Source organism: Typopeltis vanoorti, chromosome 19, assembly GCF_054136105.1.
Source record: "Typopeltis vanoorti isolate ZY-2024b chromosome 19, IOZ_Tvanoo_1.0, whole genome shotgun sequence".
Lineage (NCBI taxonomy): Eukaryota > Metazoa > Arthropoda > Arachnida > Uropygi > Thelyphonidae > Typopeltis > Typopeltis vanoorti.
Genome location: NC_143567.1, coordinates 73,077,479 through 73,096,894, shown reverse-complemented (window position 1 = coordinate 73,096,894; position 19,416 = coordinate 73,077,479). Strand labels below are relative to the sequence as shown.

At 34.8% G+C, this 19,416-nt stretch overlaps 1 protein-coding gene across 1 annotated transcript in view; it reads right to left on the bottom strand.

Annotated features, from left to right (window-relative positions):
- Positions 1–19,416, bottom strand: part of LOC150096245 (recQ-mediated genome instability protein 1-like) — a 115,965-nt gene that overhangs the window by 62,253 nt on the left and 34,296 nt on the right. Inside the window, exon 5 of the mRNA XM_090409398.1 lies at positions 12,059–12,192. Coding sequence (XP_090265524.1) covers positions 12,059–12,192 — 134 coding nt within the window. The remainder of the gene's footprint in view (positions 1–12,058; positions 12,193–19,416) is intronic.

Here is a 19,416-nt window from a genome sequence, read left to right as displayed (position 1 = left end):
CGCCTCCGGTCCTGATGACTTTCCTGCATCTAGACTTTGGAAGGTGCCGCTGAAGATTCTTCAAGACTTATTGAACATTCTCCTTTCCAGTAAAGCAATACCACCATACCTACATGCTTCAAGAACTATCTTCATTCTTAAGAAAAAAATTTCAAGCTGTGCATCAGACTTTAGACCTATTACCATCTCCCCTGTGATACTCAGACTCTATCATAAAATTTTAGTTAAATGACTTCAGCAACATGTACAGCATGATTATAGACAGAGAGCTTTTGTCCCTTCAGACAGCTGTGCCGAGAATATATGTCTTTTTTCTTCTCTTCTCTCTGATTCCGGGCGCCACCTCAAGCCTCTATATATGGCGTTGCTTAACCTCCAAAAGGCCTTTGATAGTGTCTCCCTTCCTGCTCTCCTTCAAGCAGTCTATTGCTGGATGTCCAGAACCCTTTCTTTCCTATGTTATGGAGCTATACTTGGGTAGCTCTATCACTACAGGGTACCGTGCGACTTCTATTCCTGCAGTGCGGGGGCGTTAGCCAGGGTGATCCTCTATCTCTCCTTTTCTTTAACTGCATCATAGATGAGTTTCTTCACTCTCTTCCTAGTCATATAGGCTACTCTCTAGGTGTTTCTTCCTTAATGCTATGGCCTTTGCTGATGATCTTATTCTTGTAGCCTCTACTAAGGTAGGCTTGCAGGAACTCCTTGACCAGGCAGTTGACTTTTTCTCTATTTGAGGTCTTTCTATTAATGTAGAGAAGTCCTGCACTTTAGCTCTTGTTCCCTCTGGTCGTGACAAGAAGCTTAAGGTCGAGACTATAGAGTTTCCCCTGCACGGGAGGCCGTTGCATGCTTTGACCATCCTGGAAGAGTGGAGATATCTCGGTATCATGTTCACCCCAAAGGGAAGGTCTTCTGTCCCTTCTATCCTAGAAGCTGGGATCGCTTCTTTGAGGAAAGCTCCTCTCAAGCTCCAGCAAAGACAGTTTCCCTTTTCCCACTATCTCCTACCTCGCTTTTACCACAAGTTGGTTCTTGGTAGGACATATATCTCGGTACGGTCCCGAATGGACAGGGCTATCCGTTCAGTTGTGAGATCATGGCTCTGACTGCCGCCTGACATCCCTACTGCATATTTCCACGTGAGGGTGAAGGATGGTGGACTCGGGGTTCCATCACTTAGATGGCTGATCCCATGCCTGCGGCTGTCCAGAATCGCAAATTTAGAACTATCTTCTTCCCCTATCTGCAGAGAGGCTTTCTATAGCCCGTTGATACAAGAAGACTTTAGGCAGGCTAAAGGCTAGTCCCATTATCAGGGTACCTTAATTGAGTCAGCACCCACAGAACACAAGAGGTGGGCATCTCTGCTGCACTGTTCTGTTGATGGTGCTTCTTTAAAAGAGTCATATCTGGTGCCTCCCCAGCATGATTGGATAAGGGATGGCACCAGACTCCTCCCTGGATTCGAGTATATTGACCTTATTAGGACAAGGATCAATGCCCTGCCCACTCGAGCTCGCACAACTCGATGGAGTAGTGATGACTCAAACTGTAGGGCTGGCTGCCACTACAATGAGACATTGTCTCATATAGCCCAGTGTTGCTTCACACTCATGGGGTCCACGTGCAAAGACATGACGGCGTGGTCTCCATTCTGAACACCGCTTTAAGAAAACAAAGGTTGGGTGACCACAGTGGAACCACATTATAGGACCTCTGCAGGTTTGCATAAGCCAGACTTAGTGATTAAAAGAGATGACGATGTTTGGGTTGTTGATGCCCAGATGGTGGGAACAGGGTGCCCGCTAGCCTATAGCCATAATAATAAAGTAAATTATTATAAAAATAACAAGATCCAGTTAGTAAGATACGGAAGGAATATGGGGCAACCTTGAGGTTTACCAGCGCCACCATCTCTTTACATGGCATATGGAGTACAGACAGTTTTATATGGACTTAAAACAGCTTGGGCTTACGCAGAAGGATATAAAAGTTCTTTCTTTGAGCCCTACAGGGCACACTGGTGGCATGGCGTTGCCACCAGCAAATGACTACAATAATAACTAGAACAGGCATAGGGTAAAACACTTGTAAAGGCTTAAGCCTATATATCAAGTCTGGACACAATGTAAGGGTAGTACTACCCATAACCAGCACAAAGATTAATAAAAATAAATAAAAAAATAACAAGTGGTGTACCACAAGGATCAGTGCTTGGTCCACTGTTATTCAATCTACATTAATGATATTGGGAAGGATTTGACAAGCGATATACAGCTATTTGCTTATGATGCAAAGATATATAAGGTAATCAGGAATATTGCTGATGTGCAGTCTGCAAAATGATTTGAATAAGCTGGAATTGTGGGCATGGGAAAACTGGTGTCAGTTCAATGTCGGTAAATGCAAAGTCATTCAATTCGGCATGATTAGATATCCAATGTCATATTATATTGGTGGGATTAGCCTAGAAGAAACTGATGAGGCTAGGGATCTAGGAGTGTTAGCAGATAGGAAGTTGAAGTCAGGGGCCCATGTGGGAAAGATTGCAAATACAACTCAAAAGATAATTGCATTGCTGAAATGAACATTCACATGCAAAGATAAGGATGTTATTTTGCCTTTTTACAAGGCCTCGACTTGGACTATTGTGCGTAGGTCTGGTCTCATGGTGATTTTGATATATTGGAGAAGTACAAAGGAGAGTGTTAAAAATGATATCAGGATTGTGGAATACTGATTATGAAGACAGATTGAGAATTTGTAGACTGCAGACACTAGCAAACAGGAGAAAGAGGGCTGATTTGACCGAGACTTACAAACTTCTGAAAGGGTCACACAAGATTTCAATTGATGGAATTTTTCAATTTATGGAGGGTGGGGAAATGATGAGAGGGTATCCTTGGAAGCTGAGAATGAAGGCTGCCAAGAAGAAGAGTGTGAAAGCTAGATTTTTCTCTCAGAGGGTGGTACGTGATTGGAATGGATTGCCATTGGATGTCATGAGTGCAAGCAGTGTAAATGAATTCAAGAATAAGTATGATATCTGGTGTGTGTGTGTAGTATGTGGCCTCCCTTGATGAGTCTCCGACTTCCTGGAGGTCTCTCTTAATAATAATAAATTCTAAATAGTAACATTAGCTAATGAAAAATTATCATAAACTATATTTTTAAACAGAAAAAGAGAGACAATCCTTTAGCAGTGGAATTTTGTTCTGAAAATGTGCATTTGCATGGGTAATTAAAATCAAGCGAAGATGGATATACGTCAAAAGCAGAGTAAATGCACTTTTTGTAAATTTAAATTAAATTATAACAAAGTGATAATTATTAAAATTTAGCTTATTTGAAAAATCAATAATTTTATTGCTTCAAAATTCATTAATATCACAAATACATTCAACACAACCTAAAAAATATTTTTTTTAAAAACCATGAAAAATCTGCAAACATAGAAAAAAGTACAGCAATTTGTGGTACTATTAGAGTTTATAAAAAATCGGGTTCGAATTGCTAAAAAACACTACAAATTAAAAGTGCATTGAGCGATCTTTTTTAAAAGTTTTTTGTAGAGTTTTCATTATTTTCTGGGGAAAATTAGGTGCCATTTGCACAGTTCTCACAAGAAATTATTTGAATTGTATGTAATGGTATTTTATTTGCTTTGTATACAACATTATTTTCATAAAAAATGCAAAAAAAATCATTGATCATTAGATTCCTTTATAATAATAAGAAATATTGAATGATATAATCACGTAATCACAAGAAAGATATTTATTTAACCAAATATTTCGGTCTGGAAATAGCAGACCATCGTATCCTTAAAACAACAATAAGAAATATATTTTTTCATTTTACTAAAATTTTAATCTTTGTCACAAAGGGTAATTTATTGTTTCACATGACGAGTATACTCGAAAACTGTTAAAGGGTTAAAAGAAAGAAAGAAAATAATGTATTACTATTAACTTACATGTAAGTAACGTTCATCATGTCATGTAGAATAAAGAACTGCTAAATCATAAACACGTAACTATGGTAAATAGAATTTTTTTAGATTTTAGAACACATGTCATGTTTTAACATAAGTTAATTTACATTTTCAGTGTTAAAATGTAAACTTACTGTTTAAAACGAAACTTTTCTTGCTTTCATATTCGCAAAATCACAAATAACACCAGTGAAGTCTAATTTCTGACCGATTTCATGTTTAATTGAAATTATGGCAAGACCTTCCAATCGAGTTTTGGCCATTGTAGACCATAAATAAGTTTTAATAAGCTTTGGTTTTGAAAGACTACGCTCGGCACTTGGGAAAAGACAGCGTCCACATTAAAAGTATGGTTTAAAATTACTTCAGAACCGGCTGCATTCTCTGAGCTCACCCCAATGTAAAACACGAAAAGACAGTTATTACATCAATGTTGACACTGCACTGCAGACTGGTTGGATTCTCACTTGCAAATAAGAAACAATGGAAATTGCACATAAGAGACAGAATAACGACCATTGTCACGTTGTACAAAATTTCAAATTAATTCAATCATTCTGAAATTTTATATATAATCTAATCTTGTAATTTTATATTCATTAAGAATATGTTACTGTACTTTCATTAAGCAATTTTGATAAATATGCATGCATTTTAACCTCAAGTCAAAGTCAACTCATGGGCCCCAACAGCAGAATCGGAAATAAATGCAAGATAGAAGGTGTTCTGCTATTGTCACGTCGTCTGATATTAACACTAACAATGCGATATTAAACGCAACATAATACATTATTTTAAATAATTTGATTTTTAAAAAATATACTGTACAATGAAGTTTTATTATGTAAAAATTTAACTAATGACATCCTGAAGTCTGGTTTCAACAGAAAAGGAATAAATTACTTTTTTATGCTTTATAGATGCATCTATTATTAACAATCACAGTAATTTTAATTGTAGAGTAAATAAAAGGTATCATTATTTATTGAACTTCCATTATGCATATATATTATTATTTGAGACTGCAAGCTTAAATATATTTACTCTCTAGTATTTTTATACTAATTTTATACAATGAAAGAAAATACATTATATTTAAATTAAAGGGCATAGGGCCACAGTATATAAAAAATATTAATTAAATACATACCTTTTATAAAACACATAAAACACGAGGTGAAGGCTGACGAAGTACACTCAAACCGAGGCCGACACAATGAAAAAATTTGCTGTCTTTGCAATGTATGCAATAGCTCGATACAAAGTTGACTCTAGCTGCACATCACGATCCCAGGCTGGGATTCCTAGCTAAGCTTCATTGCACAGTCGTAATATTAAAGATCTGAGTCTATATAATGTATGCGTCGGTCTCACATAACCCGAATCAGAATTTTTTTTCAGAGTTATTTATTATATTCTTAAATATAAAGTATCCTCGAAAAATGATTTTATTAAAATAGTAATACAACATAAATTTTAGTTGCATACAGTAATAATATTGGAACTTCTATTATATTTTCAAGCTACTAAAAGGTCATTAACATTTTTAACATATTGTCTAATGTTTAAAGGGGCCCACTTGCCATTGGGCTAGCTAACACCCTGACCAGTCTGCCACTGATTACAGAGTATATTATGAAGAATATATAGAGGATTTGAAACAGCTATCACAATTTCGTTTTGTAACAATAAAAGCCACATCAAAGAAGTTATGAGCAGTAGACTTGAATATAGAAATATTATTCAAGAAAAAATGTAAGCGAATGAAAGCAAGAACCCAACCTTAGAAACTCAGTGAAAACTCAGAAGAAAGCATTGAATGATTCAGTGAGGGTGGTGGGTAATGAAGTTATCTGAGTCCACTACAAAACTCATGGTGCAGTCAAGAGGTTAAAAAGGCAGTCCAAGAAAAGAGAAAGCATATGGAAAATATCTAGAAGTAAGTCAGCAGATGTCTCAAAAGAGAGAGACAGAAATACAGAAAAAAATGCAAGCTAAGCTGTGTACAATAGATAAACAGAAGTCACGGGAAGACTCTGGCAAGAATATAAAAAATAAATACTACAAAGGGGGCAAAATGTTCTAGTATCTATTGGAAAAAAAAGTTACAAATGGAAGAAAGAATACTGCAAAAGGAATCTCTGCCATAAAAACTGAAAATAAAGATATCCTAATGTCTGGAGTAATTTGAAAGTATGTTAAATGACAATAACAGAACAATAGTAGAAAAAAATTGAAGAGGAATACAATCAGGAGTATATATCAATATTTGAAGAAAATGCAATCAGAAAGGCAAACAGTAAAGCAATCATAATATAACAAGGATCTAAATTTATGTTTGTAGTCTGAAAAAGATATATGATACTGTTAAGAGAAACGCTTTTCAAACCACTGCAGTTATATGGTAAATGGGACATTATACAAGCAACCTAGTCTATTTAAGCTGTAAGTCAGCAGTTCAACCTGAAAGTACAGAACAATGGTGTAACGAAAAACTAAGTGGTGACAAGAGCGAACAATATTTGCACTCTTATCATCTATATGGGTCACATCATGAAGGAAAATGACATCAATCCTGATATCAAAATTGATAATATTCAACTGAGCTCTTTACTTTGTGCAGATGATGTTATAGTCCTAAATAAATTCAAGAAAGTCTTTGGAATTCAGTAACTATATTGAATAACTAGTATAACAAATCTAGCACAAAAAAAAAAAAAAAAAAAAAAAAAAAAAAAAAAAAAAAAAAAAAGACAAACTATGAAAATAGGCAGGAAAATAGTATTATACATTATCATTATCTTCATTCTCAACAGGGTACATATGCATCAAGTAAACATTTCAGCTATTTAGGCACGATTTTTTTAGTAAAGATGTCAAATAAAAAACAGAATTTGCAATATGGTGAGGGAACCAGCTGAATAAATTTATATGGAATGAAAGAGAAATTAGCCAAAACATTAATTAGCTATAATCAAACCATTTTAAATATGGATCCGATGATAGGGTTAGAAATAAAACAGTTGATCAAAGACTAGAGACCACAGATATGAGTCTCGAGGAAAATTAAAGGATTGAACAGATGGTACCAAAAGCAGCATCATATTAAAAATGCAAATGTCAGGAAGGAATCTGACATTGTTGGTATCCAAGGACATGTGAGCAGAGCTAATTTAAGGCGATATGGTTACCTAATTGAATGGGAAAGGAAATATCAGCAATACGGATGTTTCATGGCAGGGTGACAGGAAAAATATTCAAAGAAAGACCAAGAGCTATGTGGACTAATGCAGTTAGAAATGTTTTAAAAGACTAAAATATTATTATTATTAATAAAGTTGAAAGTAATGCAGGTAATAAATGTACTATAATTACCCAAAATGTTGTGTTTAATTATATTTTGGTTTTTCTTTTGATGTTGTAATGAAATTTTCATGTATATTAAATGTTTGAAAATGCTAAAAAAAAAAAAGAAGGTAATAATATTTGATTTATTATTATTACTACTACGTGACACCTTCAAGGAGTCCAAAGACTCATCGAGGGAGGACGCCTATTCTATATCTCTCTGTCTCCACCACTCAATCCACCAAATTCACTTTTGTCTTTCTCGACAAAATTAGTTCCATCATTCCTAGAGTTATCATAAACTTTCACTGAACTTTAGCGATGTTAGGCATCTAATAAAAGCAGGGAGGTGGTCTCACACTGGGCAGTGAAATTTATCTCCCACCCAGAGACAATCACAAACATCCATGTGGGATTTGAACCTGTAGCCTGTTGGTTGGAGAGCAGATACACTAACCACTCAGCCAACCAGGCTGGAAAGTAGTTGCTAAGAAAAAAATTTTTTTTTTCATATTCCTTTTTAATATTTTGAATTTCTTCAATTATATTTGGTAGGCAATATTTAACTCTTACAAATCTATCCAATGCTGTATAGGAGGAGCATTTCTCTCTTTTTAATTAAGTAATACCTACATACAGCCTCTCAAAGAGGATAAAATAAGCTATTTATGCCCATTAAAGTCACCATTCATACACCATTTACATCAGAACTGTAAACTTACAACATGCAGCTACACATTTCTATGATTTACAACAAACTCACACTAGCCTGTAAAGACCAAAAGAATAATTTACTATAGCAGAATGTTTGTTGTAGAAAATTTCCTTTAAAACAGTACTCATGAAATAATGAGTTTTTATTAGGGCTTTGTTCTTTTTGGTAACTTCTTATGATGAATGTGTTTCATATAATGGTATTCATTACAGGAAAGTTGACTGCATTTTATGTATTTACAGGGCTTGACAAATTATGCAAAAACCTACCTACCATGTAAAAACTACTCACCCAAGACTCCCCTCCACACTTTCCATTTTTAAAATGTCCCAAAAAAGTCAACAGGAATTTTCATAAAATAATTACTGATGTTCCACATCTGTTTTTTCTTAAGATTTTGTTTAGAAAGTTATTTTTTTTTTATTAAATAAAAACATTCTATTTTGTCCAGTCTGTTTGCAGGAGGAAAATTGTAGATAGGAAGTTAGTAATGATGCAAGCTTTTCATCATTACTGTTATATCCTGTAGACCCCTTGAGGATACATGTCAGGAATTCGATGATGATGTTTGCAGCTACTTGCCAGCTAGCAAAATCTACTCACCACAGATGAGTGGGTGAGCATATTTGTCGAGTCCTGATTTTATATATATATTTGTTTTAAATAATTAGGTTTTCATATGCATTCAAGAATATCAATGGCAGACAGAAGAAGATTGGAATGTAATAGCAACCCATCATAATAGGTAATTCATTTACAGCTCGGCAGAGCCATATGGAACAGGAGGCGTAAGCTTCCTCATCACTAATAAACTTTATACTAATTGATCCAAAACATAGCTTCAATCACCAAATCAAGCAGCTGAATAATAAAACTCATTTTACAAACAAACCCAAGAGCCACCATATTTGCTACTTATGTCCCTACTGAGGATGCTCTATTAGATCAAAAGACTGACCACTATACCAGTTTAGAACATGCTATACGTGCAGTTTCGCTACACGACTGTGTTTGTGGGTGGCGATTTCAATACGAGGGTGGGAAGGGACTTGAGTACATCATCTAGAGCCTGTGGTAAACATCTTTTACACGACACAACCAATAGTAATGGACAACGTTTACTGGAATTTTGCAATGCTCACGACCTCATCACTATTCAATCAAGATTTCCTCATAGGGAAAGAAGAGTCTGGACCTGGCAACACCCAGCAGGAACCAAAGCACAGATAGATCACATATTAGTAAGAGGAAAGTGGATCCGTTCCATCAAACACTGTCAAGCATATAGTACAGTAGAACTGGGATCCAATCACAGAATCCTTAGTGCTCACATAAAACTAACTCTTCAGTCCATATACTCTCGAGCAAATTAAGAAAACATTCCTACAATTGACAGCACTTTACCGATCCATCAATAGCCTGTATATAGCAAAGGAAATAGAACAACGAAATTTGGAATGTACTCAGATCGATTCCCTCTACAACATACTTTATGAAACTATTCAATACTCTGCCCAGAAAGTGCTGGGCAATAGACCAAAACTGCAGAAAATTGACTGGGTCAGCCCCTCGACACTAGAACTCTGACACACGAGAAATCAGATTGTCAAACAACATATCTGTCAAGTCTAAACCTAACACACACTAATTAAACCTTGCTATCACCAATCACTTTAAAGTTGACTGTGAACAATTTGTAAACGCAATATGTCTAGATTTAAGAGCCAACCATGCAGGAAAGCAAAAAAATGTTGTTTCAAAAAGTCAACCAACTGTGTAAAAAACCAAAAACATTAGTAGAGTAGTCAGGGAAAACGGAGAAGCCTTCCAAACTACAGCAGAACTTCTCACGGAATGGAGAGCATATTTTCATGGACTACTAAATGCTGACCACATGGTTCATACCTCTCCCATCTATACCGCTTCACATATAAACCAATCTTTATTAGGGATACACACAACTAACTTCACTCTAGGTGAACTAAAAAGTGCTATAGGACAACTAAAACCAACATTTGTTCCAGGACCCAACAATGTTGCTCCTGAAGCCATCATCTATGGAGGCAATAGACTAAACACATTGATTTTGAACATCTGTAACATTGTACTAAACACTGGAATTGCTCCAGCAGATTGCACCAGAGGATACATCCTTTCCAGACCAAAATGACAAACTACAGAGGAATTAGCCTTATCTCCACCACTTTAAAAGTTTACAATAGAATGTTATTAAACAGGATTCAACCATCCATCACTCCCCTCCTCAAAAAAAGTCAAGCGGGATTCCTCAGGGGAAGAAGTACTATAGAACAAATCCATTGTATTAGAAGGCTGATAGAAGGCTCCAGGAACAAACAGCTACCTGTCGTTCTTACCTTTATCAACTTTACCAAAGCTTTTGACAGTATTAACAGATCCAGACTCTTTGAAATTCAGTCCTATTATGGCATTCCAGACAAAATCATTAAGGCAATACAGGCTCTCTATAGTTTCAAGCACAAGTCCTAGTCGATGGAATGTTAACTGACCCATTCCCTATCTCTACAAGAGTCTTGCAAGGGGATGTTCTCGCCCCTTTCTCTTTATTATAGCCTTGGATTACATCTTTCAACAAATTAACTCGCATTTTGGCATTGAATTACACTTCAAACAAGAAAGTGTGTCAAGTTGCAAAAAACTCACCCACGCAGATGATGTCGTATTACTTGATCCAAATTACAACACAGCGCAACAGCATCTAGACGAACTTATTATTCTCACCAACATGGCAGGATTAAAAATTAATTTTTCCATAACTAAAGTTCTTTCCATTTTGGCTGATGGTTCCTTATATCACCTTAACTACAAAATCGAAAATATACACACTTTCAAATATCTTGGCTCTTATATTATGGACACTGAATATGATATAAGAGTCTGAAAACAAAAGGCATTAGCAAGTCTTTGGTACTATGACTCCCATATAGAAATCCTCTCTTGTTTGCTTGGAAACCAAAATTAGACTTTTTAAGGCCACAGCATGTGCTATTTTTCTATATGCATCCCAAACTTGGACCATCTCCACAGCAAATAGCCAAAATCTCATTAACAGATTTGGAACCATATGTCTTAGAAAAATTCTTGGATATATATATGGAGAGATAGAATTTCCAATGATAGAGTTCTCTTGGAAACCAATCCAATTCCTCTACTATTGATCACACAACAGTCTCAATTGGACTGGATTGGAAATTAGCTGAGCCACCCAATTGCTCCTTATCATGAAGTGCTCCTCCTTTATGATCCTCCCATAGACAAAAGAGGGAGGGGAAGACCTAGACAACAGTTCTATCAATATATTAGTCACATCATATCTCCCAACAACCCACTAACTGTCAAACATCTACATACTTGCACAAAATAGGACTCTATGACGAGAAATAATCACATCACTTGTAAATTTTACTCATTGACTCCCTTGTCTCTCTGTTTGCTTTATGTAAAACTTAAGGTAAATAAAAGATGATGAATTAGGTTTTGTGTCTGTTAGTCATATTTCTATATGTACACTTATATTATCATGGGTGAAAAGGAAACAACAGATGACAGCACTAAAGGAATAATGTAAAGTAAGGTGGATAATGTAGCGTTAGCACTAAAGGAAGAAAATTAATATCAATGTCTGATAGTACTTATCTAGATATCTACTTATCAACTATCTATCTATGCATTCTGTTCACAAATATATACGTTACTAAAAACTTCATATTACCACAGTCCAAATAAATTCACCAATCCAATGATTAATCAATCCTCTTATTAGAGGATTGATTAATTTTTATATGCATTAAAGAGATATATTTAGTGTTGAAATATTATATACATGTAGTAGTTAATTCAGAATTTTTATATTTCCATAACATGAATATCAAATGTATGTAAAGCATTCAGTCATTAATTACTCATCTTTTAGGTACTGAAACATGGTAATTTATACCTTATATACTGAATATACTTACAGCACTTTTGCCAAGATATGTAGCTGGCTATTTTTTTCTACCAAAGTTTCTACTTCTCCTCCAAGAATTTTAATTTTATCAGCAGTAAGTAAGAGAACACCTAGTCGACACTGCAGAGGACCACTAATAATGACCTTAAAAGTTAACAATAGTTAATAAAGAAAGTTTTTTACCTTGGGTATAATATATGTTAAAGATACCAAGCTATTTTAAACCTGGTTTTAATCCATTTCCCAAGTAAGCAAACAGACAATTATCAAATTTGCACCTGCAAGTAGTGCAAGTCTAGGCAACTCGTGGTAAAGGTGGAATAAGCTCTGATCACTATACTTAATATTTACCCTTAATGCAAAACACATCTCCTTGAGGAGATGTAAGATGCTATACATTGAGGGCAAGGGGCCACTACCCAAAGTTGCAGGTCACCCAGACTTGCACTACTTGCAGGTGCAAATTTGGCTTAATTGTCTGTTTGCTTACTTGGAAAATGGATTAAAACCAGATTTAAAATAGCTTGGTATCTTTAACAAAAAATAGTTAATAAATCAACCATAATAAGAAAGGCATGAATATTTTGTGAGGAAAAACCCACACATGCACAAAGCATTACATAGCTCATTTTATTGTAAATTTGGGTTTGTCAGTTTTAAGTGCTGCTTGTATATGCAGTCTGGACATGACAAGGGTATTACTTTGCAGAGATTAATATCTCTAGACACTATGAACTAATATCCATGTCATTAAAGTAATTATTTTAAAGTTGCAATTACAGCAAATCTCTGCTGAAAGGTGAATATAAGCTCGTATAATATTTTTAGTGCACACACAGCAACACATCTCTGAAGGCTAGTCAGTTCAATAATGGATGCTTTGTGGATTGAAACATTTTTTGTAATACAATGAGGATGCACCATTACTGTGACTAGTGAGCAATGGAACTATTATTTTGCCATTTTTTTTAATCCAGTTGTTTAAATATTGCTTTATGTTGCTATCATAATAATACAGCACAAAAACGGTGTTAAGGAATTTTTATTAAAAAAAAAATACTTTCATGATATTTACCTTTTTTAAGGAACGATGTATATTAAAATAAGCACAATTATTGTAAATTACACTTGGATTTTAAAAAACATGAAAAATTTAACAAAGTATTTAAACAAAACTTTTTTTTTTTTTTGGAAGCCTGCGCAAAAAACAAAATATCATTATAATGTAATAACAACTATCCACAGCATTTCAGTAAAAAAAAATACCAAAAATTTACCTGAAAAAATGTTTTCTTTGTAACCCATTTTGAAGCAAAACACAACACTCCCATCTATGGAATTATGGTACATTAACTTAATGAACAGTGCCACACCTTCAGTGATACAGGTGAGGAATGTTCCCTATAAGAGAAAGTCAGTTTTTCTGGAAGTTCTTCATTCCTGAAGATATCATGAAAATAATTCATAAGTCAACTTTGAAAAATTTTAGTTGCCCATGCCTTTCAATTACTGCTCTTAACTATTAAAAATCACTGGGAGTTGAGACAATTGCATTCTTTAATGCTCTTGTTCTCAAAACAATAGACAAGTGGCTTCACTCTAAAGTCTTCTGAGAAATTGAATCCCAAAATTAATATAAGGTGATCTTTCGATCAGTGTGTCCTAGCAGCTTCTGCACATCCTCTATTATAATGTATGGTCTTTTGAGCATTTTTTTCCCCCAGAAGAGATCTGTTTTGTCAAAGACGATGAACACTGGAGAAGATGAATAATCTTGAAGTTCTACAAAATTGTCCCAAAATTAGTTAGCTACAGTTTTATTTGCTGATGCTGTCTCCTCATGCATCCCAGTTGGTTAGATCAAAATTTTATTCTTAACTACTCATAACCTGCTTTAAATTCAAATGTGCTACTTGGACATTTTTTTTTCGAATCAGAAACATGCTTCATGCCTTCTTGCATGTCATTTCTGCTAACACATCTGAATCTTTTTTCATTTCAAGCAACAGCAAACTTTCATCCGTTAGCTTAATCACTTTCATAAAGCTTCATTGCATGCTTGGCAACTCCTTACTATAATAATTATTGAATTTCATATCTAACAGTGACATATATCTATTTGTACTCCATGAGTACAACCTCTTGACTGAGAATGTCATGCATAACACATGACCATAGAATATTTTATTGCACCTTTTTTCACTTATGTGCTACCTACATGGTGTAACTTGTTATATTGCATGAGACTAGAAAAACTGAAAATCTGTTTTTTCTAATCTGATCAGTTAGAAATAAAAATAAATGTTTCATATATGTATATAAAATTTGGTGGACATGAAAAAAATTACATCGAGTACACATTTCTGTTCAACATTTACTTCATGGTGTGACCATCTTGTAGGTTAGCTTTGATCTACTCCCAAGTCCCATATACATGTCAGTGACAAACATCAAATTCAATTCATTTGAACTGGAAAAAAAACAAACCTTGAAAGATCACAGTCAAACAGATTTCACTACAATGTTTTAATCAGGTGAAGAAGACCACTATATGTATTTTTTCATCAAATAGTATGCCAATATGAAATTCTGAAGAAATGCAACCAATGCAAGCTTTCACAGATGATGTTATTATATCATACATAACAATTTGTTGTAATCAATATCTAAGAATGTTCATTGGTTCTTGTACTCTAACAGTGTGTGTGAGTGTTCTGTGCAGAATGAAACTTGAGTTGTAAATAAACAACTAATGTGATATGTAGCATATGCCACCTTATGAAAGTAGTTTTGCTGTCGCATATCACACTCTTTTTGAAGCCTTTGTAACAAATAAATCTTTATATGTTAAACCATTATTTGTATTTTTAGTATACTATAAAGACAAGCACAATCTTACTGAATATACGAAAACTGAATAAACCAAAAAGCAGTGTATATCAAATAAAATGAAACCAGATGTGTGTGTATACATATATACACCGAAATTCTGAAATTCAGTCTAGAAATGGACTTGGGATATGTCAAAGCATATCAACTTTATCAAGCAAAACTTAGATTAGTAAATTATATTATCAGCTGATCTACAGTGGAAAACAATGATTCTATGGTTATTATACAACACAGATCAAACTTTTGATTCAGAATAAAATAAATTCACCAAGTAACATAAAAGCATTCTGACATTTTAGAAAGTCAGAATGCCGGTCATCACTTTATACTGACATTGCATTACATGCATATCAGTCAAAATGGTGTTTTGACTGATAAAAATGTTGTTCATAGTTCTTGAAATCTGTAACAAGCAAATTCATCCAATACAGATTTCATCATGCTGCAACTGCAATTTGAAGATACAGCTATTTTATTGGGACAAATCTGGAAGAACAAAAACAAAATGAGAACATAATAAAATTTGCTTTGCTTAATTGATTCATTAAGTGCTTGGATGAATTCTTATTATTTCCATACAACAAAACATCCAGACAATACCTGAAAAATTAACATACTCCAATGAAATTTAAAAACATTATATGGAGACTTGTGACAAAAGACAAAAAAGAATCTGATACAAATGCTTGTCATTTTTATGACTGTGTTAGAGATGATCTGACAGTTTAAAAAAAAAATAGCATTTCTCAATAGAACTTCCCAATATTGTTCTCAAAAGAAGGTCACTACTGGGATGCCAAAGGGATCTATTATGAGACCATTACTGTTTAACTTGTACATGAATAATATTGGGGCTGACTTAACTGGAGACATGCAGCTGTTTGCCAATGATGCAAAGTTGGCAAAGGCTATGAGAAGAAGAGTAGGCATTGTGGCCTTGCAGGAGGATCTGAGTAGGCTGTGTGAGTGGACAAATGAGTGGAGCTATCAATTTAATGTTGCAAAATGCAAGGTCTTGAAATTTGGGAGGCAAGGTTGGGATGCAAAGCATATAACCAATGGAGAAATTTTTGGGAGAGGTGGAAGAGATGAGAGATATGGGAGTGATGGTGGACAGAGACTTCAAGTTTAGAGCTCCCATTGCAAAAATTGTAAGATCATCCTAACACATTATGGCAATAATGAGAAGAACACTGATATGCAGAAGCAAAGAGGTTATAGTTCCCTTGTATAAGGCTTTGATCAGACCACATATGGATGACTACTGTGCCCAGAACTATTGTGACAAGGATATATTGGAGAAAATCCAGAGAAGGTTTACTAAGTTAGTGTCATGTTTATGGAATGTCCGATATGAAGAGAGATTGAGGGATTGCAATTTACAGAGCCTTGTGAATAGAAGAAGAAGAGAAGATGTGATTGAGACATATAAGTTGGTGAGGGGTTGTTACCAGATTAACATGGAGAAGATATTTCATAGAGGCCTTCCACAGAAGCTGTATAAGGAGGGTGTGAGCAGGTTCTATGCAAGGAAAGTGATTGCGAGTGGAATGCATTGCCTGAAAGTGTGGTGAGTGCAGAATGTATGAATGGGTTCAAGGCGCAGTTCACTGATATTTTGGTATAAGGCAGAATAGATCTCCTGTGACCTTTGACTCTATGGAGGTCAGATGATGTTAATAACAATAAAACTTTTGCAGAACGACATTATTCATTTCTTATATAGAGAAACCTGTGAAGTATTCAGAAGTATAAATTCACATAAATCCATGTATGCCACAGTAATTAACTTTTTAATAATATGTAAATATTTCATCTTAAGTATCATAAGACATCATGTACAGTAATAAACAATAGGAATTATATTAAAAAAAACACATTAGTGCGCATGCTTATATTGGAATCCCTCTATGTATACAGCAGCATGTTTAAGGATTAAATACTATTGGCTGTAATTAAATTAAAGCTGATAAATTTATTTTATACATCTGAGGATAACAATTTCCCAAGCTTTTGGGATAGTGAGACAGTTGTTACAGTTAAGATTGGGTCTGTGCCATAAAGCTTCAGCACCGTCTTAATACAAACACTTGTGTTTATATATGGTTCAATGTAGTAGCTCGGTGTGTTGCCACTGGATCCTGTGGTTGGCATTTTCAATTCCATGTTGTGCGAGATCAGATTTGTGAGGTTTGATAAGACAGATGTGGTCTTGATGTTCAGGGATGCATTTATTTACAGATCTTCCTGTTTGTCTATAGTAAGACAAGTTAAAAGAACATGGCACTTTGTATATGCTAGGTAGCATCAATGGTGAGAGTTTGTCTTTTGGAGAAGGTAATAAATTGTGAATTTGGTTTATTGGTAGCAGCGAGTTTGTATTTCTTCAAAATTTTTAACAAACATTCAGAGATGTCTTTGATATATGGTATAGGAGTCCTGTGAGCTTCTTCTTGTCTAGGTTGATGTTTTGGAGGGTGGCTAATAATTTTTTGAGTTGTTATTGGATTAAATCCATTTAGTGAGGATGTATCTTTAATAATTTCCAATTCTTGTTTTAAAGATTCTTCAGAGGAATGTGTGCTCTGGATACCAAAGATTTTATGATGCCGTATTAATATCAATGACCTACATCCTCGCATCAAATTCCCACTAGAAAAGGAATTGTCACAAGGTATTTCCTTCCTCGATGTACACATCCAACATAATCAAGATGGTTCTTTCCACTTCGGCCTATCGAAAACCAACTTTTTCAGGTTGTTATATCCACACTATATCGGCTCACCATCTATCTCAAAAATACGGCACTGAATTGGGATGTTATTTTTGAGTTATTATTAGATTTAATCCAATAACAATTCAAAAAATTATTAGCCACCCTCCAAAACATCAGCCTATACAAGAAGAAGCCTGCAGGACTCCTATACCATATATCAAAGGCATCTCTGAACATTTGTCAAACATTTTGAAGAAATACAAACTCGCTTCTACTATTAACCAATAAACCAAATTCATAATTTGTTACCTTCTCCAAAAGACAAACAATCACCACTGATGTTACCTGGCATATTTTTTAAACTTGTCTTACTATTCAGAAAGATCTGTAAATAAACACATCTCTGAACATCAAGACCACATCCATCTTATCAAACTTCACAAATCTGGTCCTCCCACAATATGGAGTTGAAAATGCAACCACAGGACGAAATGGCATAAAGATAGTGCTGAATCCTTATGGCACAGACCCAATGCTAATTGTAACGACTGTCTCACTATCCCAAAAGTTTGGGAAATTGTTATCCACAACTGTATCAAATAAATTTATCAGTTTTAATTTAATTTTATTACAGCCCAATAGTATTTAGTCCTAAGACGCTACTGTATACATAGAGAGATTCCAATGTGCACTAATGTGTTTTTTTGAATGCAATTCCTAATTTTGGTTATAACTGTACTGATGATGTTTTCATTTTACAGAAATTATGGACTCTACAACCATGTTATAAATAATTATTTTCATTTCCCAACATTTCAACCTTCATATTAAGGTCACCATCTGGAGTATACACATAGACAGAGACAAGCTAAATTACATTTCATATAGTACCGTCTTTCCGCGAAAATAAGCCCTAGCATGATTTTTCAGGATGCTCGTAATATAAGCCCTACCCTGAAAATAAGCGCCAGTTAAGATCATCAACCAGACAGACTCATTTAGTACGTCCGTTGCAACACACGATGGACGTATTGAATTATAAAATAATAATATTAATATATAATTAAATATAAATAAATATTATTATTGACATTATTACTTAAAATAAATGATAATATAAATTATAATTAAGTATTTGTAAATACCCAAGCGGGCGCCTTTGGACGAGAGGTAAACGCCTATGTAAACAGATGAACTCGAGACTTACTGCCAAATGACCAATCGGAGTACAGACACAATGCACGAATAATGTGTGCATTTGATATCGAACGCACGTGGTTATGTCTGATATGAATCTTCATAATTCAATACGTCGTGTGTTGTAACGGACGTACTTAATGCACTCGTGTGAAATAAAGAAACGTTTTCTGAATTTTGGTGCCTGCAATTTTTCGTTGCTTTTGTGTGGACCATCATTCTTAACTGTAATCATTTTTGTTGCCATTCCTGTCTCGTAAGTCTTCAATTAACAAATGATTTAATGGTAGATTTAAAGGGAATAATATTTTGACCCCTAGACAAGATGAGTGCAAAAAGAAAGACCTATTCCATTGAGTACAAGAAAGGAATCTTGGAGGACTCCAGGGGCAAGAATCTTACGGCTTTCTGCAAAGAGAAGAGGTTGGATCTCTGAATGGTCCGAAAATGGTGAGCAGAGTACGATAACCTCAGTCAACAGGTGGATGGGGGAAATTCTAAGAAGCACAAGTGTGGATCAGGTCGGCAACCATTATTTCCTGAGCTGGAAGACATCATCTGTG